At 41.7% G+C, this 16,953-nt stretch overlaps 1 protein-coding gene across 1 annotated transcript in view; it reads left to right on the forward strand.

Annotated features, from left to right (window-relative positions):
- Positions 1-16,953, forward strand: part of RYR2 (ryanodine receptor 2) — a 2,714,825-nt gene that overhangs the window by 2,249,080 nt on the left and 448,792 nt on the right. The window contains exon 75 of the mRNA XM_069234403.1: positions 2,779-2,875. Coding sequence (XP_069090504.1) covers positions 2,779-2,875 — 97 coding nt within the window. The remainder of the gene's footprint in view (positions 1-2,778; positions 2,876-16,953) is intronic.

A 16,953-nucleotide genomic window follows, 5' to 3' on the forward strand; every position in this document is an offset into this window, starting at 1 on the left:
GCCAAAAGTTGTTAGCAACAGAAAAAACACTTTTCCTATTGAAAAGCAAAAAGCAGAACTACTTAGTAGCAACTATATATACATCTCCCAATACCATTCCAAAAAAGGTCATCCATTGCTGATCTGTCAGGAAGGAAGGAGAGTGGGTCCTAGAAAAAAGAGTGGTCACAAAACATCGATTTTCCATTTTAATTTCCCTGGAAAGTTTGTTGTCTGATACAGAAAGAACACCTGAACAGAATTACACAAATGTTTGCAGAATGTTCAAACTCTACTTATAAAGTGTGCTTTTCATTATTTAGCGTAAATTAATTCAGTCATTTTCAAGAAATTTGAATTTTATAAGGTGCCGAGGACGTGAACAATACATGTAGATTTTAGCAACTAGAAAAAGTTAGCGATATCTGGACCATTGGTGTCCAGATATCCTGAGACTGGTACATTTAAAATGGATTAGCTAATCTGGATTGGCTGGCCACAAGATAAACAATATGTTGGCACAGCCATTACAGGCCTCAGGGACATGAGACCTCATACTAGATTCCATTCAGTAAAAGTGGTGGCAATTAGTCCACTGACTTTTATTGAAAGCATTTGTGCTTTGTAAACCAGTTTATGTACTTATGTGCTAAGAAGTTGGTTCATTAAATACAGAACCATAGGGTGTCATTCTTTGAACTGTCTCATTAATATTAATAAAGTATTTTGAAAAACTGTTAGCTACTACGACTGACTCCAATCACAGTGATTGTGAACTGCTGGGGTCAGTCGTTCCTTTTAAACAAAGCTATTTAAAAAAAAATGTAGCCTCTTTTCCTAAAAGGAGAACAGGATATGTTTAAAAAAATAATTGGTTGACAAACATTATTAGGGGTAGACAGTGGTCCACGGCACTTTGAGGCTTGGCTGTGAGGCGAAACTCTATAGGCAACCCATGATACGTCCTTTGTGGTGGTTGGACACCTGTAGGCAAGGATTTGGCTCAAGCCCAGTGGCAGATACTGAAGCCCACTCCCTTTTGATGGACATGCACATGTGATTAAGAAAAAAAAATGCTGTTACTTACAGGGCATTAAAGCCAATGGCAGAAATTAGCTAATGTCTTGCCCTATGCAGATGCCAACATCTGTAGAAGCAAAATATGAATGACACTCAAACTAACAGAAAAGGGCTGAAAGAAGGAATGTCTATGTATGTAGAGCTTTTCTTATTACAAGGACCTGGCAGAAGACTATGCCTTCCAGGCCCTGTTGGAAAATTTAACAAAGAATGACAATGGTACGTCACAATAACCAACTCAGTCATACTCTGAGGAGCAAAAGCTTTTCTATAAGGTAAAATGTGCAAAACAAGCACTTGTTTTAGTGGAAGCAAACAAAATATGTCCAATAAAAGCCTGTATGTAATTGATTCAGAGTTTGGATGGTGCCATAGTCCTCTCTTGGGAGTGATTTTCAAAGCTGTTTTTTGGTTAATCAGATAAGGTTTGGCTATGCTGTCAAGCGACCTAAAAATGTTAGGGAAGGGTGGAGGATAATGATGTACATATAACTTAAGAATGGGTAGGGACAAAAATAATTACATTAAAGTATGCATAAATTAAAAAAAGTAAACGTGTAAGATGTAAAGAAAAAAGTAATTAAAAAAAATATGAATAGGACTATACACAAAGTTAACTACATAAACATAGCTATGTCAATACAAAATAAAGTTGTTTTAATTGTGCTTCTAAATAATGTAGTGTCCATGAGGAAGTGAGTGCCGATGTTCTGATTAGCTATGTAGTGCCATTCAGTCTACTTTATAGTATGAGCCCAAAGGGAGCGTAATTGAATCCTCAAAAAGAATTAATTTATGCATATGCATAAGTATCCCCTAAGCTTGCGTTTTTTGCTAGTTTTAAATACACCTTTTGTGAATCATCTTTTGTGTTGTAAACATTAATAATATGTGACTAACACCAACCAGTTGTGGAACTGAATATCCATTTTGCAGATTATAAGGAAATACTCCACTGCAGTGCACATGCAACTAGCTTCTTAATATCTCAATGTACCCCAAGATTTTTGATTTCTCTGAATACGAAAATACAGCAAAGTCTTTTATGACTTCTGTTATGTGATCATCTGTAATAATGTTTGCTATACCTGTGACAAAGTATGTTTTGTAACAGTTGTATAATGTCTGTAATTGTATGGTGGTGTAAAGTTGCAGCTATCCAAGGGATTTAAATGGGATTACCAAATATTTCAAAATCCTAGCAATAATGTTCTCCATATCAGTGGCTAAGGAGAGCTGAAAGCTCTAGGCAGCTGGTAGATGTCTTCTGGTCAATGAATGAAACAAAGTACTCTGTTTCAAAATTAATGCCAGCCAATGGTCTCTTAGATTTATGTTTTAAGAGGTTATAAAGCAAAAGCAGCACAGACTCCTACGTACCAACAGTATTTATGAACTTATTTTGTAAACATATACAAATCAATATATGCAACAGTAGCAATGATTTGCAACGGCGATGTGTACTTCAGTAGATGTGTCCTTAAAAGGGGCTCTGGTACAATGGGATGTCTCCTGCACTAACCTGATGGTGTTATTCTCTTTTTAAATCAACACACTCCAAACCCCCTTAAACCTGTCCGTTCAAAATAATTTTTAATAACTTTGGAAGGAGACGTCCAGATGTCTTGGCATGTTGGCACGTTATTTAATGAGAAAACATTTGGGATTTATTGTCCTCTTGTTTGTAACTTTTTACAACATTATCTCTTTTTCCTTTAGGCATCGAGCTGTCAATCTTTTTCTTCAGGGCTATGAAAAGTCTTGGATAGAAACAGAAGAACATTACTTTGAAGACACACTAATTGAAGATTTGGCAGTACGTTGTTTATGTTATTGTTTATGTTGTCTCGTCTTTCTTGCTTAAGGCAGCAGACTCGCAGAAGGACAGATATCCTTGGGGGATAATAAATAGTTTTGTTTTCCTGTCAAAAACAAATTCTGTGGTTTTAACCCACTAGGAATATAGACTGCTCACAGATCTTCTACTGTGGTAGCCTGGGATCAGCAGAACGTTACTACTTTCAGCACAACCATCTGGAAAGTGTATAATTTTTTATGTATGTTGATAGAGGATAAATATGATCCTACGCAAAGCGACTTTTGAATTCCACAACAAACTGCCCTTTCCTCCAATTTTTCTTTTAATCACAATGCAGATTTCACCTAGTTGCCTTCAGAAAAAATCTCCAGGTATTTCCTGATAGAATCTGCATGAGAAAAACAGTGCGAAAAACAGTGCGAAAAGGGGAATAGCTTGTGGTTTTCAAAGTCAGTAAAACGTAAGCTGCACAATAGCCCCCATTGTTAAGAGGAAAATCCAGAATGGTATGCAAATATGTCCTGTCTTATCCATGTATTAGCAGTATTTCTTGCATTGGCGTAATTAAGTTGCTTAAAATATTTTTGTTTTTGGCTGATCATGGGGCAAGGGTCAATGCTAAAAAGTAGACTAACTTTTGCAGTGATTATCATCAGTACTTTATTTGCAAATGTAGCACAAAAGTCTGAATGAAAGTTCACCAAATTTGAAAAAAGAAGTTTGTTCACATCATTAGTCCTCTCTTTTTCCACATTCAATGAATATCCATTCAGCATTCTACTACGAAACCAAGAAAGTGGCTGTTCATTATGTTCCATCTAAATGTATATATAACTCCAGTATTGGAACTTTCATAGATTCACTTCTTGAATCATTCACCGTGGTTGAGATGGGAGTCCCCCGGTACCTTCCAATAGCAATGTAATGCTGAGTGTAGTGCATGAAGGCCTTAGGCTCTTCACTTTAGTAGCATATCCTACTCCATTTTACAAAGTGACCAAACATAGGTTACAGCCAATCAGGCTGCTTTACCATCTAGAACACTCCTATGATAAGCTTTAGTACCTCAGATTTTCTTCTGCATGTCGTGCTAGGAAATCTCCAGTGAGCTCCGCTCATACACACCTTTGCAGAGTTATTTCTGGGAATTTTTGCCCAAATTTCTGTACTTCAGCAGTTCTCTCTTTCACCAAAGCCTTTTTGTTGGTGTTCTTTCTGACTTTTTCTTTACAACTCCTGTCAGATAAGGAGAAAAAGGGTCTCTTCTGAGCCTGAAAGACCTGTGGCAAGAAGAGGCTTTACTTTGTGGATCAACGTAAAGACTGCATGTTTTGCCTTTATCCACATCACTCAGCCAAAGACTGCAAGACATGTCGGACCTTTTCTAATAACACTTTAAAGGGCAGAGAGGGGAGGCTGCTGATTTGGCTCCAGAAGCTAAAATCAAGAAAAGAGCCTGTGTCTGGCTCTGCGAGTGATGACTCTTCTACGTACTCTAGAAGATCACAGAAAGGGACAGGTCCCCTCACTCCCTTTCTTCGAGTGAGCACCCAAACTGCCTCTAAAAAGACCACTCAGGGGTCCTACAAAGGCTGTAGTCCTCTGGCATCTCCTCATATTCATTCATCTTCTTCAAAACATAAGGAGAAAAAAAGGACATTCTGCCTCTTCAGAAAGGCTAAAAAAGGGTTCTTCTGAACCTCCTACACCACCTCTGAGGCGAAACATAAAAAAAAAAAAAAGAAAGAAAACACATACCTCTGCGTCTGTTTCCCGGTGCCGTCTTCTGCCACCTCACTGCTCTTGTGGTGTCCCAGTATTCGCCAGCATGTTTGCATTGATCATCATTCCGTCCATCATCTGTTCTATTTGCTTTCTCACCCTAAGTGGGAAGGGTATGCTCAGACGTGATTTCTGTGCTCACTGCATCACTGGATTTAAGCTAGCCTGGCTGATAAAGGGTGATTTCCTGAAGCCGTTCCCAGTATGCTTGTTTCCAGTCCAGAAGGGACCTGACTTGGCAGTTTGAGCTGGACTGTTTCCATGGGGAACAAAGTCAACACTGATTTGCATATGGCTGGGTCCAAACTGGGGTGGCATGGTGGGCAAAAAATCAATGGATTGAACCCAGATCTTTGTGACTGGAGTGAGTGTTTGCATGGTTCAGCATTACGTCCATCATCTATTCTTTCTGCTTTTGTCCTTCCATGTTTGGACAAAAAATACAAGATTCCAGAGGACACTCCAACATGTCTAACTGGTCATCCTAGACCAGACTCAGCAATCACTCAGGCAGCCCAATGAAGATAAAAAAATCCATTGACTCCGATATCTGCGCTCCCCAACAAAGAGGGTAGGTGACTAGACAACGTTGGAAAACGTTTTTCTTCAATGTCGTCTCTAATGGTCAGGGTTTTGAATTCCTTGGCTGTCATAGGCAGGTATGACAGACACTATGGGCTGACATTGCCCAGTACTTAGACCATATGCCAGAGGAACCCAAAGCAGAGGCAAAGACAATCCTGCAGGAGGGAGAAAATGCTTCAGCAGAAGTAATTGACTAAGCAATGTATATATTTACTACAGACAGCTTTTTGTCAACTTGCAGGAGCTTCTGTTCTTCAGAGACAGGGTTGGCTTTGAGTAACTTCGTTCAGGCTGGAACTCCAATACAAGATCCTGGATCTCCCTTTTGATGGGGAAGTCCTGTTTGGCAAACATGTAGACAATGCTCTGCTAGAAAAAAAACGGATACAGATATAACAAAATCCCTCTGGATCCTTCAGTTCATGAAGCAACCCGTTTGCGGTGCCAGAGGTCGAGGATTTCCATCCTTCAGGGGAGGTTTTTAGCAGTACAGATATCCCCCTTACTCCTCTTCTTACCAGGCTTTTGAACACAATACCCTCTAAAACACCCTCCACAGGCCACCTACAGCAGACTCATAACTAAAGGTAGAGAAAGATGCCAAGGACCAGACACAAGTCATAGGCAATGGCTTTACCAGTGTTACCTCCACTTCCAAACTAGGAGGAAGGATTTCCCATTTCATTTGCGATTGGCAACAGTTCACTTCGAACCAATCAGTCCTGTCTCCTGTCCAATTTGGTCACACCCTAGAGTTCATACAGGTTCCATCAGTAAGATCTCCTCATTCCCACAATCAAATGCATCTACATCTGCTCAAATAGGAAGTATTGACCATGCTCTGGAAAGGAGTAATCAAAAGAGTTCCTGTTTCAGACAAAGGGAAAGGGTTTTATTTTTGCTTCTTCCTAGTCTGCAAGAAGTGGAAGGAATGGCTTCTAATTCTAGACCTCAGAGACTTAAATATATATCTCAAGACGCAGTAATTCCAGATTATAACATTGCAAACTATGCTCGCTCTTCTAACCCCTGGAAATTATGTGTCCTCTCTCTTCCTTCAGGATGCATACTTTCACATCCCCATACATCCGTTTCACAGGAAATTGTTCAGATTTACGGTAGCCAGGAGCCATTTTCAATTCAGAGTTATCCCATTTGGCCTGAAGTCAGCCCCAAGGATATATTCACGAAATGTTTAAATCAAGTTGCAGCATTCCTGAGGAAACACAAACATCAGGTATTCCCATATCTGGACAATTGGTTAATCAAGGCTCTGTCCAAAATGTAAGTACATACATCAGCACCAGCCTGTGCAACACTGGTGAAAAAATTAGGTCTCACAATCACATGAAAAAATCGAATTTTCAGTCCTCAAAAAACATAATTTTCCTGGGTGCAACTCTGGGCACTTCGCTCAACAAAGCATTTCCTACAAGGGAAAGACAACTAAAGCTAATAATCTCAGCAATATAAATTAAAAGAAAATAGTAATTTTTTGTGCACCTCCTCAAGTCTCACTTAAGAATTATGTCATCCTGCATTCTTCTCATTCCGCTCTTCCGATTGTGAATGTGACCACTGTGGGAGGGACTGGACAGCCAGTAGGCGGAGTCCTCAGGTTCGACGATACCATCACAGTTAAAAAGGCAATGATCATAGCTGTATCTTGGTGGACTCAGAGTCTACATCTGTCAGGTGGTCTGTCATTCCTAACTCTGCCATCTCCATGGGTAATCAATACAGACTCCTCCCTGGAGGGCTGGGGAGCCTACCTTCAAGACCTGCAGGTCAGCGGTAAATAGAAAAGACAACACAGGAGATATCTCATCAATCTGCTTGAGCTCATGGCACTCCTGACCTTTCTGGCTTTTCTTCCAAGGAGAAAGAATTCCTCAGTAATGATATGCACAGAGAACACAACAACGATTCACTATATCAACAAGCGGGGTGGGGCCAGGTCTCTTCTCCTGTCTCAAGAATTGCAAAATATGTGGACTTGGTCCAACCTTCATGGAGTGCATTTACGAGTGGAGCACGTTCCAGGAAAACGAAAGGTGTTGGCAGACACTCTTAGCAGACAACCAACCACGAGTAGGAGATAGATCAGTGAGCAGTAGATCAGATATTGTCTTGGTGGGACAAGCCAAACCTCGACCTATTTGCAACCCCCCCAGAATACCAAATGCTAATTCTTTGCAAGTCAGGATCACCATCCGGGATCATGAAGGAATGCATTTTTGAGGGCATAGTAAGGAATATATGCTTACGATTTTCAGCCCATTCCCCTCATTCTGAGAGTTCTGTCAACAATCAAGACTGATTGCCCTGGTGTGGCTGTGTCAGCAGGGGTTTACGGAGCTGCTTCTCTTTTCAGAGAACCCAACATTCCGTTACATACAGAACCTTTCCTCTTGACAATGAACAAGGGTCAAGTGCTACACCTGGATCCAGGAACTCTTCACTTGTCGGTTTGGCTCCTGAACACAATTAATTCAACCACTTAGGCATCTCTCCTGACTGTAGAGAAATACTCACCAGAGCACAAACAAAACCTACTGTTAAAAGTGGAAGAGATTTTGTGTATGGTGCCAACAAGCTCAAGTTCATCCACTATCGTCATTGCCGGAACATATCCCCCCATATCTACTGCTCTTGGCACAAACCAATTGGCTCATGCTTCCATCAAGGTACACCTAGCTACGATATCCTGATACAGAGGGACTGACAAGTCACTATCTTTATGGTCTGCTAAAATTATCAATTATTCAAAAGTCTTTTTCGAGTATTCCCACCAGTCAGACCACCTTCACCATCTTGGCAACTGAACACCGTGTTATCGCAATTGATGAAGCATCCATTTGAAACTATTCACAGGGCAGATGTGAAGTTCCTTTCTTAGAACGTTGCTCTTGTGGCGCTTACCTCAGCTAGAAGAGTCAGTGAGATAAAAGCCTTTACCATATAGCACCCATTTCTACAATTTAGGGAGGATAGAATAATCCTTAGGACAAATCCAAAGTTTATCCCCCAAGTTCCTTCGGACTTTCACATCAACCAACCAGTAATTTTAAAATCGTCTTTTCCAAACACGACCACACCTTGCTGAACAAGCTCCTCTCTCTCTAGACATCAAAAATGCCTCAAATGTAATCTGGACCACAGGTTTTGGAAAACTTAACCCGTTGTTTGTGGCATTTAGTGCTCCAAGAAAGGGCCATCCTCTCTCCAAACAAGCTATTGCTAGGTGGATATCTAGCACAATTCATTTTTGCCATTGCGCAGCAGGAAAGCCTTTACATACATCAACATATGCTCATTCAACTAGAGCTGTAGTCACCTGGACGGCACTATTTGCTGGTATGCCTCTTCAGGACATTTTCAGAGCAACCACCTGAAAGGACACGCACACCTTTTCAAAGACTACAGCTTAGATGCAGCGCCTCAAGGTGATGTGGTAGTGGGTCATGTGGTACTGAGACATCTGTTCCAGTAACGTTGAGCTATTTTCTGTTTTCTTCCCACCTTCCCAGTATTAGTTGAGCTTATTGTTTAATGCTTATTTAATATTGCTTTGTCATAACAGCATTTGACTATATGCGTCATTTGCTGTGTACATAAGCTCAAATTCTTTTTTCACAAAGGTATTTACATATGGTAGCAATTGTTATATGTATACCTAATGTGCTTCACTACTGCTAGCTACTCTGATTCAAGCATGTGAATTTATGAAAGTTCCAAATCTGGAGTAAGAAATTAAGGGGGTCATTACAACCCTTGCGGTCCAAGACCGCCAGGGCTGTTTCGACGGAAGCACCGCCAACAGGCTGGCGGTGCTTCCTGGCATATTACGACCGCAGCGGTACCGCCGCAGTCGCACCGCCGGGGCCGGCGGTTTTCCACCACAATGGCCCCGGCGGTTGTAATCCGCCAGGGCAGCACTGCTAGCAGCGCTGCCCAGGGGATTACGAATCCCCGACCGCCAGCCTTTTCCTGGCGGTTCAAGGATGGCGGTACAGGGAGTCGTGGGGCCCCTGGGGGCCCCTGCACTGCCCATGCCACTGGCATGGGCAGTGCAGGGGCCCCCTGACAGGGCCCCATGTGGCTTTTCACTGTCTGCTATGCAGACAGTGAAAAGCGCGGCTGGCAGAAACTTGGTTTCCGCCCACCGGCCCAGCAGGGATGTCCAAATGGGCACCGCGGGAATGCGGCCGCATGGCGGTTACAGCCAATGTTGCAATGACCCCCTAAGTTACTTACCTGTAACTATAGTTCCCCAGTATTGGAGTCTTTTGTAGATTCACATGCAACCTTCCCACCACCCCCGAGAGGCTCACTGTTTTCTCTATCTATCTTTGGTTCTCCTGAACTCGTGCTTTGGGAAGTCTGATCTGAGGGACTAGAGCTTCTCCCTGGGGTGTTCTAGAGGGTAAAGCAGCCTGGTTGGCTGGAACCTATGTTTGGTATCTTTTTTTAATAAGGACTAGGGTACGCTACTAAAGTGAATGACCTAAGGCCTTCATGTACTACCCTTAGCAGGAATACTCCATATTTAGTATTATATGACACATTCCTATCTCTTCCATAATCTGGTGCACTACGTGGTGCCTTGCACCAATGGCCTTACAGACAGGATTGTTTCGGTGGAACACATTTCTGCTCAAAAGTTATCCTCCGAGAATTTTTCCTCTTTCTGTGCATGCAGCACTCATAGAAAGAGGAAAAATGAGGAGAAATAAACATATTTTTCCTTGTTACACGTCCCTTGCGAAGGTGTAGCATTTTGACACAATCCCATATCTACCACTCATGGTAAATCTGGAAATGTGCCAACGTCCATGAGTGGATGCATGAGAACACCCATGCTCCCCAAACGGTACACCTCCCGGCGGCAGAGTAACGCAAGGCAGCATCTAGTGCTGTCTTGTATTACTTCAGATTTACCAAGCCATGCAGAGCCATGAAAGTTGGTCTTATGTGGCTTAGTAAATGCCACTTTATGTTTTGCATTGCCCTACATCCCCTTGTGGTGCACAAGGGTAATGCAAAACCTTTGATAAGTCAGCCCCTAAATATTTAAAAACCTTCCCACCCTACACCCCTTAAAACCCAATATCTGGCAAAAAATGATGTAAAAAAAAATAAAACCTTAACATATATTACTAAATCAAAAAAACATACAAAAAATAAACCTACTAATCATTAAACTAATAAAATTCAACTAGATAATAATAATACTATATACAACTATGGGGCATATTTACAAGCAAGTGGTGCATCAGCATTAATGTGCCACTTTTCATGCACCCCAGTAACGGCACCATGGGTCTGCCATACTTACAATTCGGCACACCATGGCACACAACACCACAATAGCATCAACATTTTTGGTGCTATTGTGGCACTTTGCTGCTTGTCTAGCTGGGCCAGGGAGGCCCATAGGAGATTATGGGTGTGCTATTTTGATGCGTGCCCTGAGCAGGCGTTAAACATCATTCCAGAAATCGTGCAGTGAAATCTAGTAGATTTCACAGTGCCATTTCTTTGGGCCTTCCTGTGTGGGAACACCCCCCCCTTGCATACATTATGCCTGGTGCAGGTATAATGTGGAGCAAGGGTTTGCAGAGTGGTGCAATGCAGGCATTGCGCCACTTTTTAAATACGGGGCAGGGAAATTGTCTCCTTACCTTCACGTTAGCGTTAAAAACAAATTATACTAGTATGGTGCAAGGAGCTTGTAAATATGCCCCTATATTTTAAAATATTATATAAATGAAAAATGATACTCTTATTTTTTATAGTTTGCCCCATAACACTTTTTTCATTATATTTCTGTCTCAGACTATTTTTAAATTATATTCCACAGAGTATGCTTGCTAATACCAACCCTTTCCTTTGGGTCTATTGCTCATTTTCATTCCTTCCGTTCCATTAGCTGCAAGTATATTTAACTTTCTAACACTCCATTTTCCTGTGATGTCTAATGCTCTCACCATACCATGACACCTCCCCTTCTGGCATAGTGATGGACAAAAATATGAACCCTCAGTTCCTGTCGCCTCTCATTTGTCGCAGGAATTTCATTGAATCTTCCAATTCCCCACTCTCTCATTCATGAACATACACCTTCCTCAACATTCATTCGCTATTTGACTTTTTGCTGACAAGCATTTATACATGGAGAGACACACTCAACCTTGTTTATTCATTCACACACACACATATATATATATATATATATATATATATATATATATATATATATATATAGATAGATACATTAACCTACACATACAGACATACACACATTTGTATACAGAGGAAAGTTTATACACATAGCATTTAGGGAATACCTATTGCAAAATTCCTATACACCTACGGCCTACCCATTTTGTTATGATACCTTTAGTTGCTGTGGCAAGGGTGTCTGCCATTAATGAAAAGGCAAGATTGAAATAGTTATTAGCAAGTGTTTAACTGAGCTGGGTGTTTCATTTACCATAATGATGTATGTCACAGACTGCACATTACTTACACAAAAGTCAAGCCCGCAAACCAGTTTATGGGCTCCTTCCAACATCTCGATGGAGACATGTGCATACACACACATACATATATGATGGATAGTCCTCATAATCCACTTTAAGAACTCATTCAGAACCTCACACACAAAAATCATATCAGTTGCACAAACATATGTAGAGTCTTCCTCAGCTCTGGAACATACATATGACTTATGCCACATGGGAGTTGCAATCAACCGTTACTTTAGGATACATTATTATACTGTGCATTACATCATACTTTTTGTTAACCATGCCTCCCCATCCATTGCATACTTCCTGTTCAGAGTCAACCAGGAACGATGAGGATTCTAATGCACCTAACATCAAGATGCTACATCTCCCCCTCTGTTAAATGAAAAGGTAGCGGATATCACCAAAATCACATTTCCTTGAGTAATAAGTGAGGTGCTTTCACTTTTCTGACAGCTCAGGTGTTTCCAGATGATTGAAGTTCACCCCGAACGTGCAACAGTGCCATCGGCTCATGCTCTTGAGCCGGACTGACCAGTTGGGTCACTTCCCGCACAGTTTCAGGACTCGACAAGTGTCTCTGTAGGTGTTTTAAATGTGAAGTGTCTTGAGTGATGGATTTTCAAGGAAGATGTGCCATCTATACATGTCCTTTGCATGCCGCAACCTCAGCAGCGAAGGAAGTGTACATTTTTGTTCAGCGTTTTTGCTTAACCTAGTCTCCTTTGTCAAAAACTGTCACATGGGCATGGCAATGATAATCTGCAGATGTTTTCATTTTCCTTTTCCGAGCAATGTCAGTGTCTCGAATATTATCAGTATTCACTGATCAATCCGCGGTCCATTGAGGCAGTTTTGTTCTGATGGCTCTCCCAAACAGCAAGGTGGCTGGATTCTCACCAGTTATGGAGTGAGGAGTTTATCGATAGGCCTTCAGAGCCTCACACATGGATTGGTTTAAGTCAATTCCCTCCATGAAAGCTTGTTGAATGACCCTCTTGAGGGTGCCCATGAAACGTTTGACTACGCCATTGGCTTGAGGCCTGAGAGGCATACTCTTTTGGTGTTTGATGTTGAGTCGCATGAACTTTCTTCTGTTAAAGTGTGTGCAATTATCAAATTTGAGAATTTCAGGGATACCCCACGTTGTAAAGATGTCCTCAAGCCGTTCTATGACTTTGCCGTGGGTTGTCAAGGATAGGTCTTCCACCAAAGGGAAACGTGAATATATTGTCCATGTCAACCATGAGATGATGCCCCTTTCCTAAATACCTAAACAAGCCAACTGCAAAACTCTCTCAGGCATGGGCAGGAAGAACAGGCATTGTTACTGGGTGTTGTGTCATTTTGGGGGACAAACAATTGCACATGTGCCATGCTTTCAGCTCTTTCTCAACTCTTTCATCTAGCCAAAGTGAAGCACACTCAGTCTCTTAGTGCTCTTTTAGGAGCTACAACAACACAATGATCTTCATGGGTCAGCTCAGCGACCCACTGCCAGAGGCTTCCCGGTATGCTCATTCTCAAGCCTCATAGTATAATTCCTTCTTAGGTGACTGCTATCTCATCCTGTACATTCTTGAACTTCTGAAATTCAAAGTTATCAACAAGGGGCCGGGTCTTTTTCCTCCACAATTGTTTTGTTTATCACCTCCTTGATTATGCTCATATCTTTGTCTGCATTAGTGGCACTAATGATTTGTTCCACAGACAGAGCTGCTAGTGTGCTGGAGTTCACAATAAAGTTGAGATATGCTTCAGCTGTCTTGGATGTCGAACACTGACGATGAAGCAAAACTTGTGAAAGATAATCTGCCAGGTTTTGATCCTTTTCCAGTTTGTGCACGATCTCACAGTCATATTCTTGCAGTTTTAACCCCCACCTCTTTATGCAAGTGGGCATCTTAGCCTTAGGGTTTCGAAAATTGGAAGCAACGTCTGGTAGTACGTGACGATGGTGAATTGTTTTCCATAGAGGAATACATGAAAGTGTTCGCAGGCCCACATCTTAGCCAGACTCTCCTTCTCTGGCTGAGAGTAAGCATGTTCTGTACCAGACAGAATTTGTCTGCCATAGGCAACGATGTATCTCAAAGCATCTGGTTGGCCACTGTATTGAACAAGGATTGCCTCTAACCCTACCAGGCTCGCATCAACTGTTATTTCAGTAAGAGTCTTGGGGTCAAACTAAGCCACTTCCATTGCATTCTTAATCGCATGTTTAATATCTTTGAAACTCTGGTCGCATTGTAGAGACCACGGGAATGGTACATTCAATGTAGCAAAATTGTTAGTGTATCTTGAGCAATAACTTGCCATGCCTAAAAAAGAATCTCCGCATGGTGACATCTTGAGGGAGACAAGTGGATGATAGTGCTTGTACCTTGTCTGGAGCTGGAGTCATCCCCCATTAGGGAATATGGCCTGTGTTTATACTTTTTTTGCACCGCATTTGTGCTATTTTTTGACGCAAAAGTGGTGCAAACTTACAAAATATAATACGTTTGCGTCAAAAAATGGCGCTAATGCGGCGCAAAAAAGAATTAATACGGGCCTATATGTCCAAAAATTAGAGTTTGGTCATGTGAAACTCACAATTTGCAGCACTCATTGTGAGGCCTGCATCAAGGAGTAGCTGGCACGCTTGAGTCAGGGCTTTATTTTCCTTTTGGGTTCACCCAAAACTAGTATGTCATCACTGCAATTGAAACCACGGGTGACAGGCTGAATCACTCAATGAATAACATCCTGACATATTTCAGCAGCCGAAGATATTTCAAAACTCAGACTTTTATATCTGAACCAACCAACAGGAGTTGAAAAGCTAATGTACTCACCATTCTTCTCTAACTTGAGTTGCTGGTACTCCGAATTCAGGTTTTGTGTATCCTGTTTATGCTTGTGCTTGCTTTTCACAGTCGGTGCTGATTCATGGTGTGCTGTTCCCACTTCCATGTCAGCAGTTTGTCAATCTGCTCATGCTTCTGCTCTTGCAACCTTCAGCATTTTCTCTAGGCTATGTGTTTCTTTTAGCATGAGTCTTCTAAATGAATATGAAAGGCAGCCATCAGTGATCCTGAGGAGCGTGGCTTCTTCATCAGTGAAGTTGCAGACCTTGCAATGTTTATTAAACTCATTCATTGTATCACCAACTTGCTGCGGTGGTTGGTTAAAGATATAACTTTCATAGTTGACATTCGGCATTTAATTAAACCTGGCCTCTAATGCATGTTTTATCTTTTGGTACAATTTTGCATCAGTCTGAGATTTTCTTTAACACTTCTTTCACTCTCTCACCTGCAAGGTTTTTCAAATAATTCATGATTGTCATTTTCTTCCTCTAGTGCATCTATAAAATGATCAAATGCGTTGAAAGCCAGTGGTTGGTTCAGGTACATGGCTGCATTATATTTTGTTCTTCATTCTGCTGCCATTGAGAGCACGGCCGGACTGAGAACCGAAAGCAGCCCTTGCTAATTTTGTCGGACGAGCCCCCATACGGTGCATAGTGAGTGCAGTGCACAAGCCTGACTCCTACACGTATTGTTTGGAGAGGGGGTTCTACCCCAAGAAAATGTGGGCAAAAATTGTGTTTTCTGCAACACATTTTTCATTATATATTTAATTGTATTAGCTTTTAAAGCATAGTAAATTATGACATTACATTGCACCAGTATTCAACAATGTTTTTGGGGCTCTTCAATGATTCCTTCACTATCACCATCCAACAGTGTCCTCATCTCCCTATAGCCCCTCTCTCACATGTATTTATTTTCTTTATAGAGCCTCTCCTACCAGTTTAGGGTGTCAGAGCACTTTACATCACACACAAAAAAGAGATAATGAATCATCCTTGTGTAAATCAGTGTACAGGAAATGTTGCATAAGACATAGGGGACTACAAGGTGTAGGATTCACAAGTCATCCATACTAGTATGTATTTTGTAAGAGTGCGTGGTCTGGAGAAGCATAAACTCAGGATTCAGAGTTCAACACAGAGGTTAGGGTTGGCTTTACTAATAAGACTTTATTTCTCCCCAAACAAAGTCTCTTTAGCAACATTAGGATAATGAAAGACTCAGAAAAAACATAACTTACCAAACTGTACTATGCAGTTTGCCTGCTCCTCTTTGACGACACTTCATAGCTCACTGTGCTAGATTATGATTGTAATTTATGAACTGCACAGTACCAAAATGGTCTCTGTAACAAAAGCAGTAACCCACTGAGCTATGCACATAAACTACTGTTCTCTTACATGGTGGTTCGTCCTTTGCAGCAGGCATATAAACCCTTTGTGCTACCTTAGGTGAGTCAAAACTGCCACGAGACAAAACTCTGATCTCTCTCCAGCAGGAAAATTAATCACCAGAGTAACTTTGCTGCCTGAAAAGCTACTGAATATACAAGGAACTCTGCAGCAGGTGCTTTAGAAAGTGCTGCATTGCTACAAATATGTCCCTCAGTAACAAAACAGCCCCCTACCCTCCTGGGGAAATGCCCGAAGCCCGGTATGGCTGGTCTAGCCTTGATTGAGAGCCCATACTGTTCAGACAGCTTTTTTCGTGCAGGATGGCACTGACAACTCCTGCAAACAGGTCGCAGGAGGAGTGCGCAAATCCAAGAGCTTCAGTCGCCGTTGACGGTGAGTAAAATTTCTGTCTTTTGTACCCTGCTGATGTGATTGTTATTTCTTGTTTCGTCTGAATAATCGTTCTGTATTTGATGCAAGGTGTAGTGCCTCTATCGACTACCTCTTGGGCACATTTGGCGGGCGTTTTGAATGGATTCATTCTATCTGTTCCATACCTGTGGACCCACATGTGCCACTTGCAGACCACTCTATATCAAATCTGAGCTCATGTGACACACACTAGCAGTTGGCCGTATAGGTTTGAAGGTTGTAGGTGGCAGAGTGTCCTCCCACGGGTTCTTGTGATATTATGGCTATCCTTGACCTTACTCATGTTGACACACATTGCAAAGGTCAGTGTCACTTAAATTGACCATAATGCAGTGGGACTGTTACCTGGCATCAACAAATCCCTTTTCAGGATCCCAGAGACTTAAAACAGGAGCATTTGTTGGAGAGAGGATGTGGGTAGAGGGCAGGTGACCATTTAATTTGGGCTACCATTTTCCTTCAGACGATCCCAAGTACCTGACGATCAGGCA

Source organism: Pleurodeles waltl, chromosome 5, assembly GCF_031143425.1.
Source record: "Pleurodeles waltl isolate 20211129_DDA chromosome 5, aPleWal1.hap1.20221129, whole genome shotgun sequence".
Classification (NCBI taxonomy): domain Eukaryota; kingdom Metazoa; phylum Chordata; class Amphibia; order Caudata; family Salamandridae; genus Pleurodeles; species Pleurodeles waltl.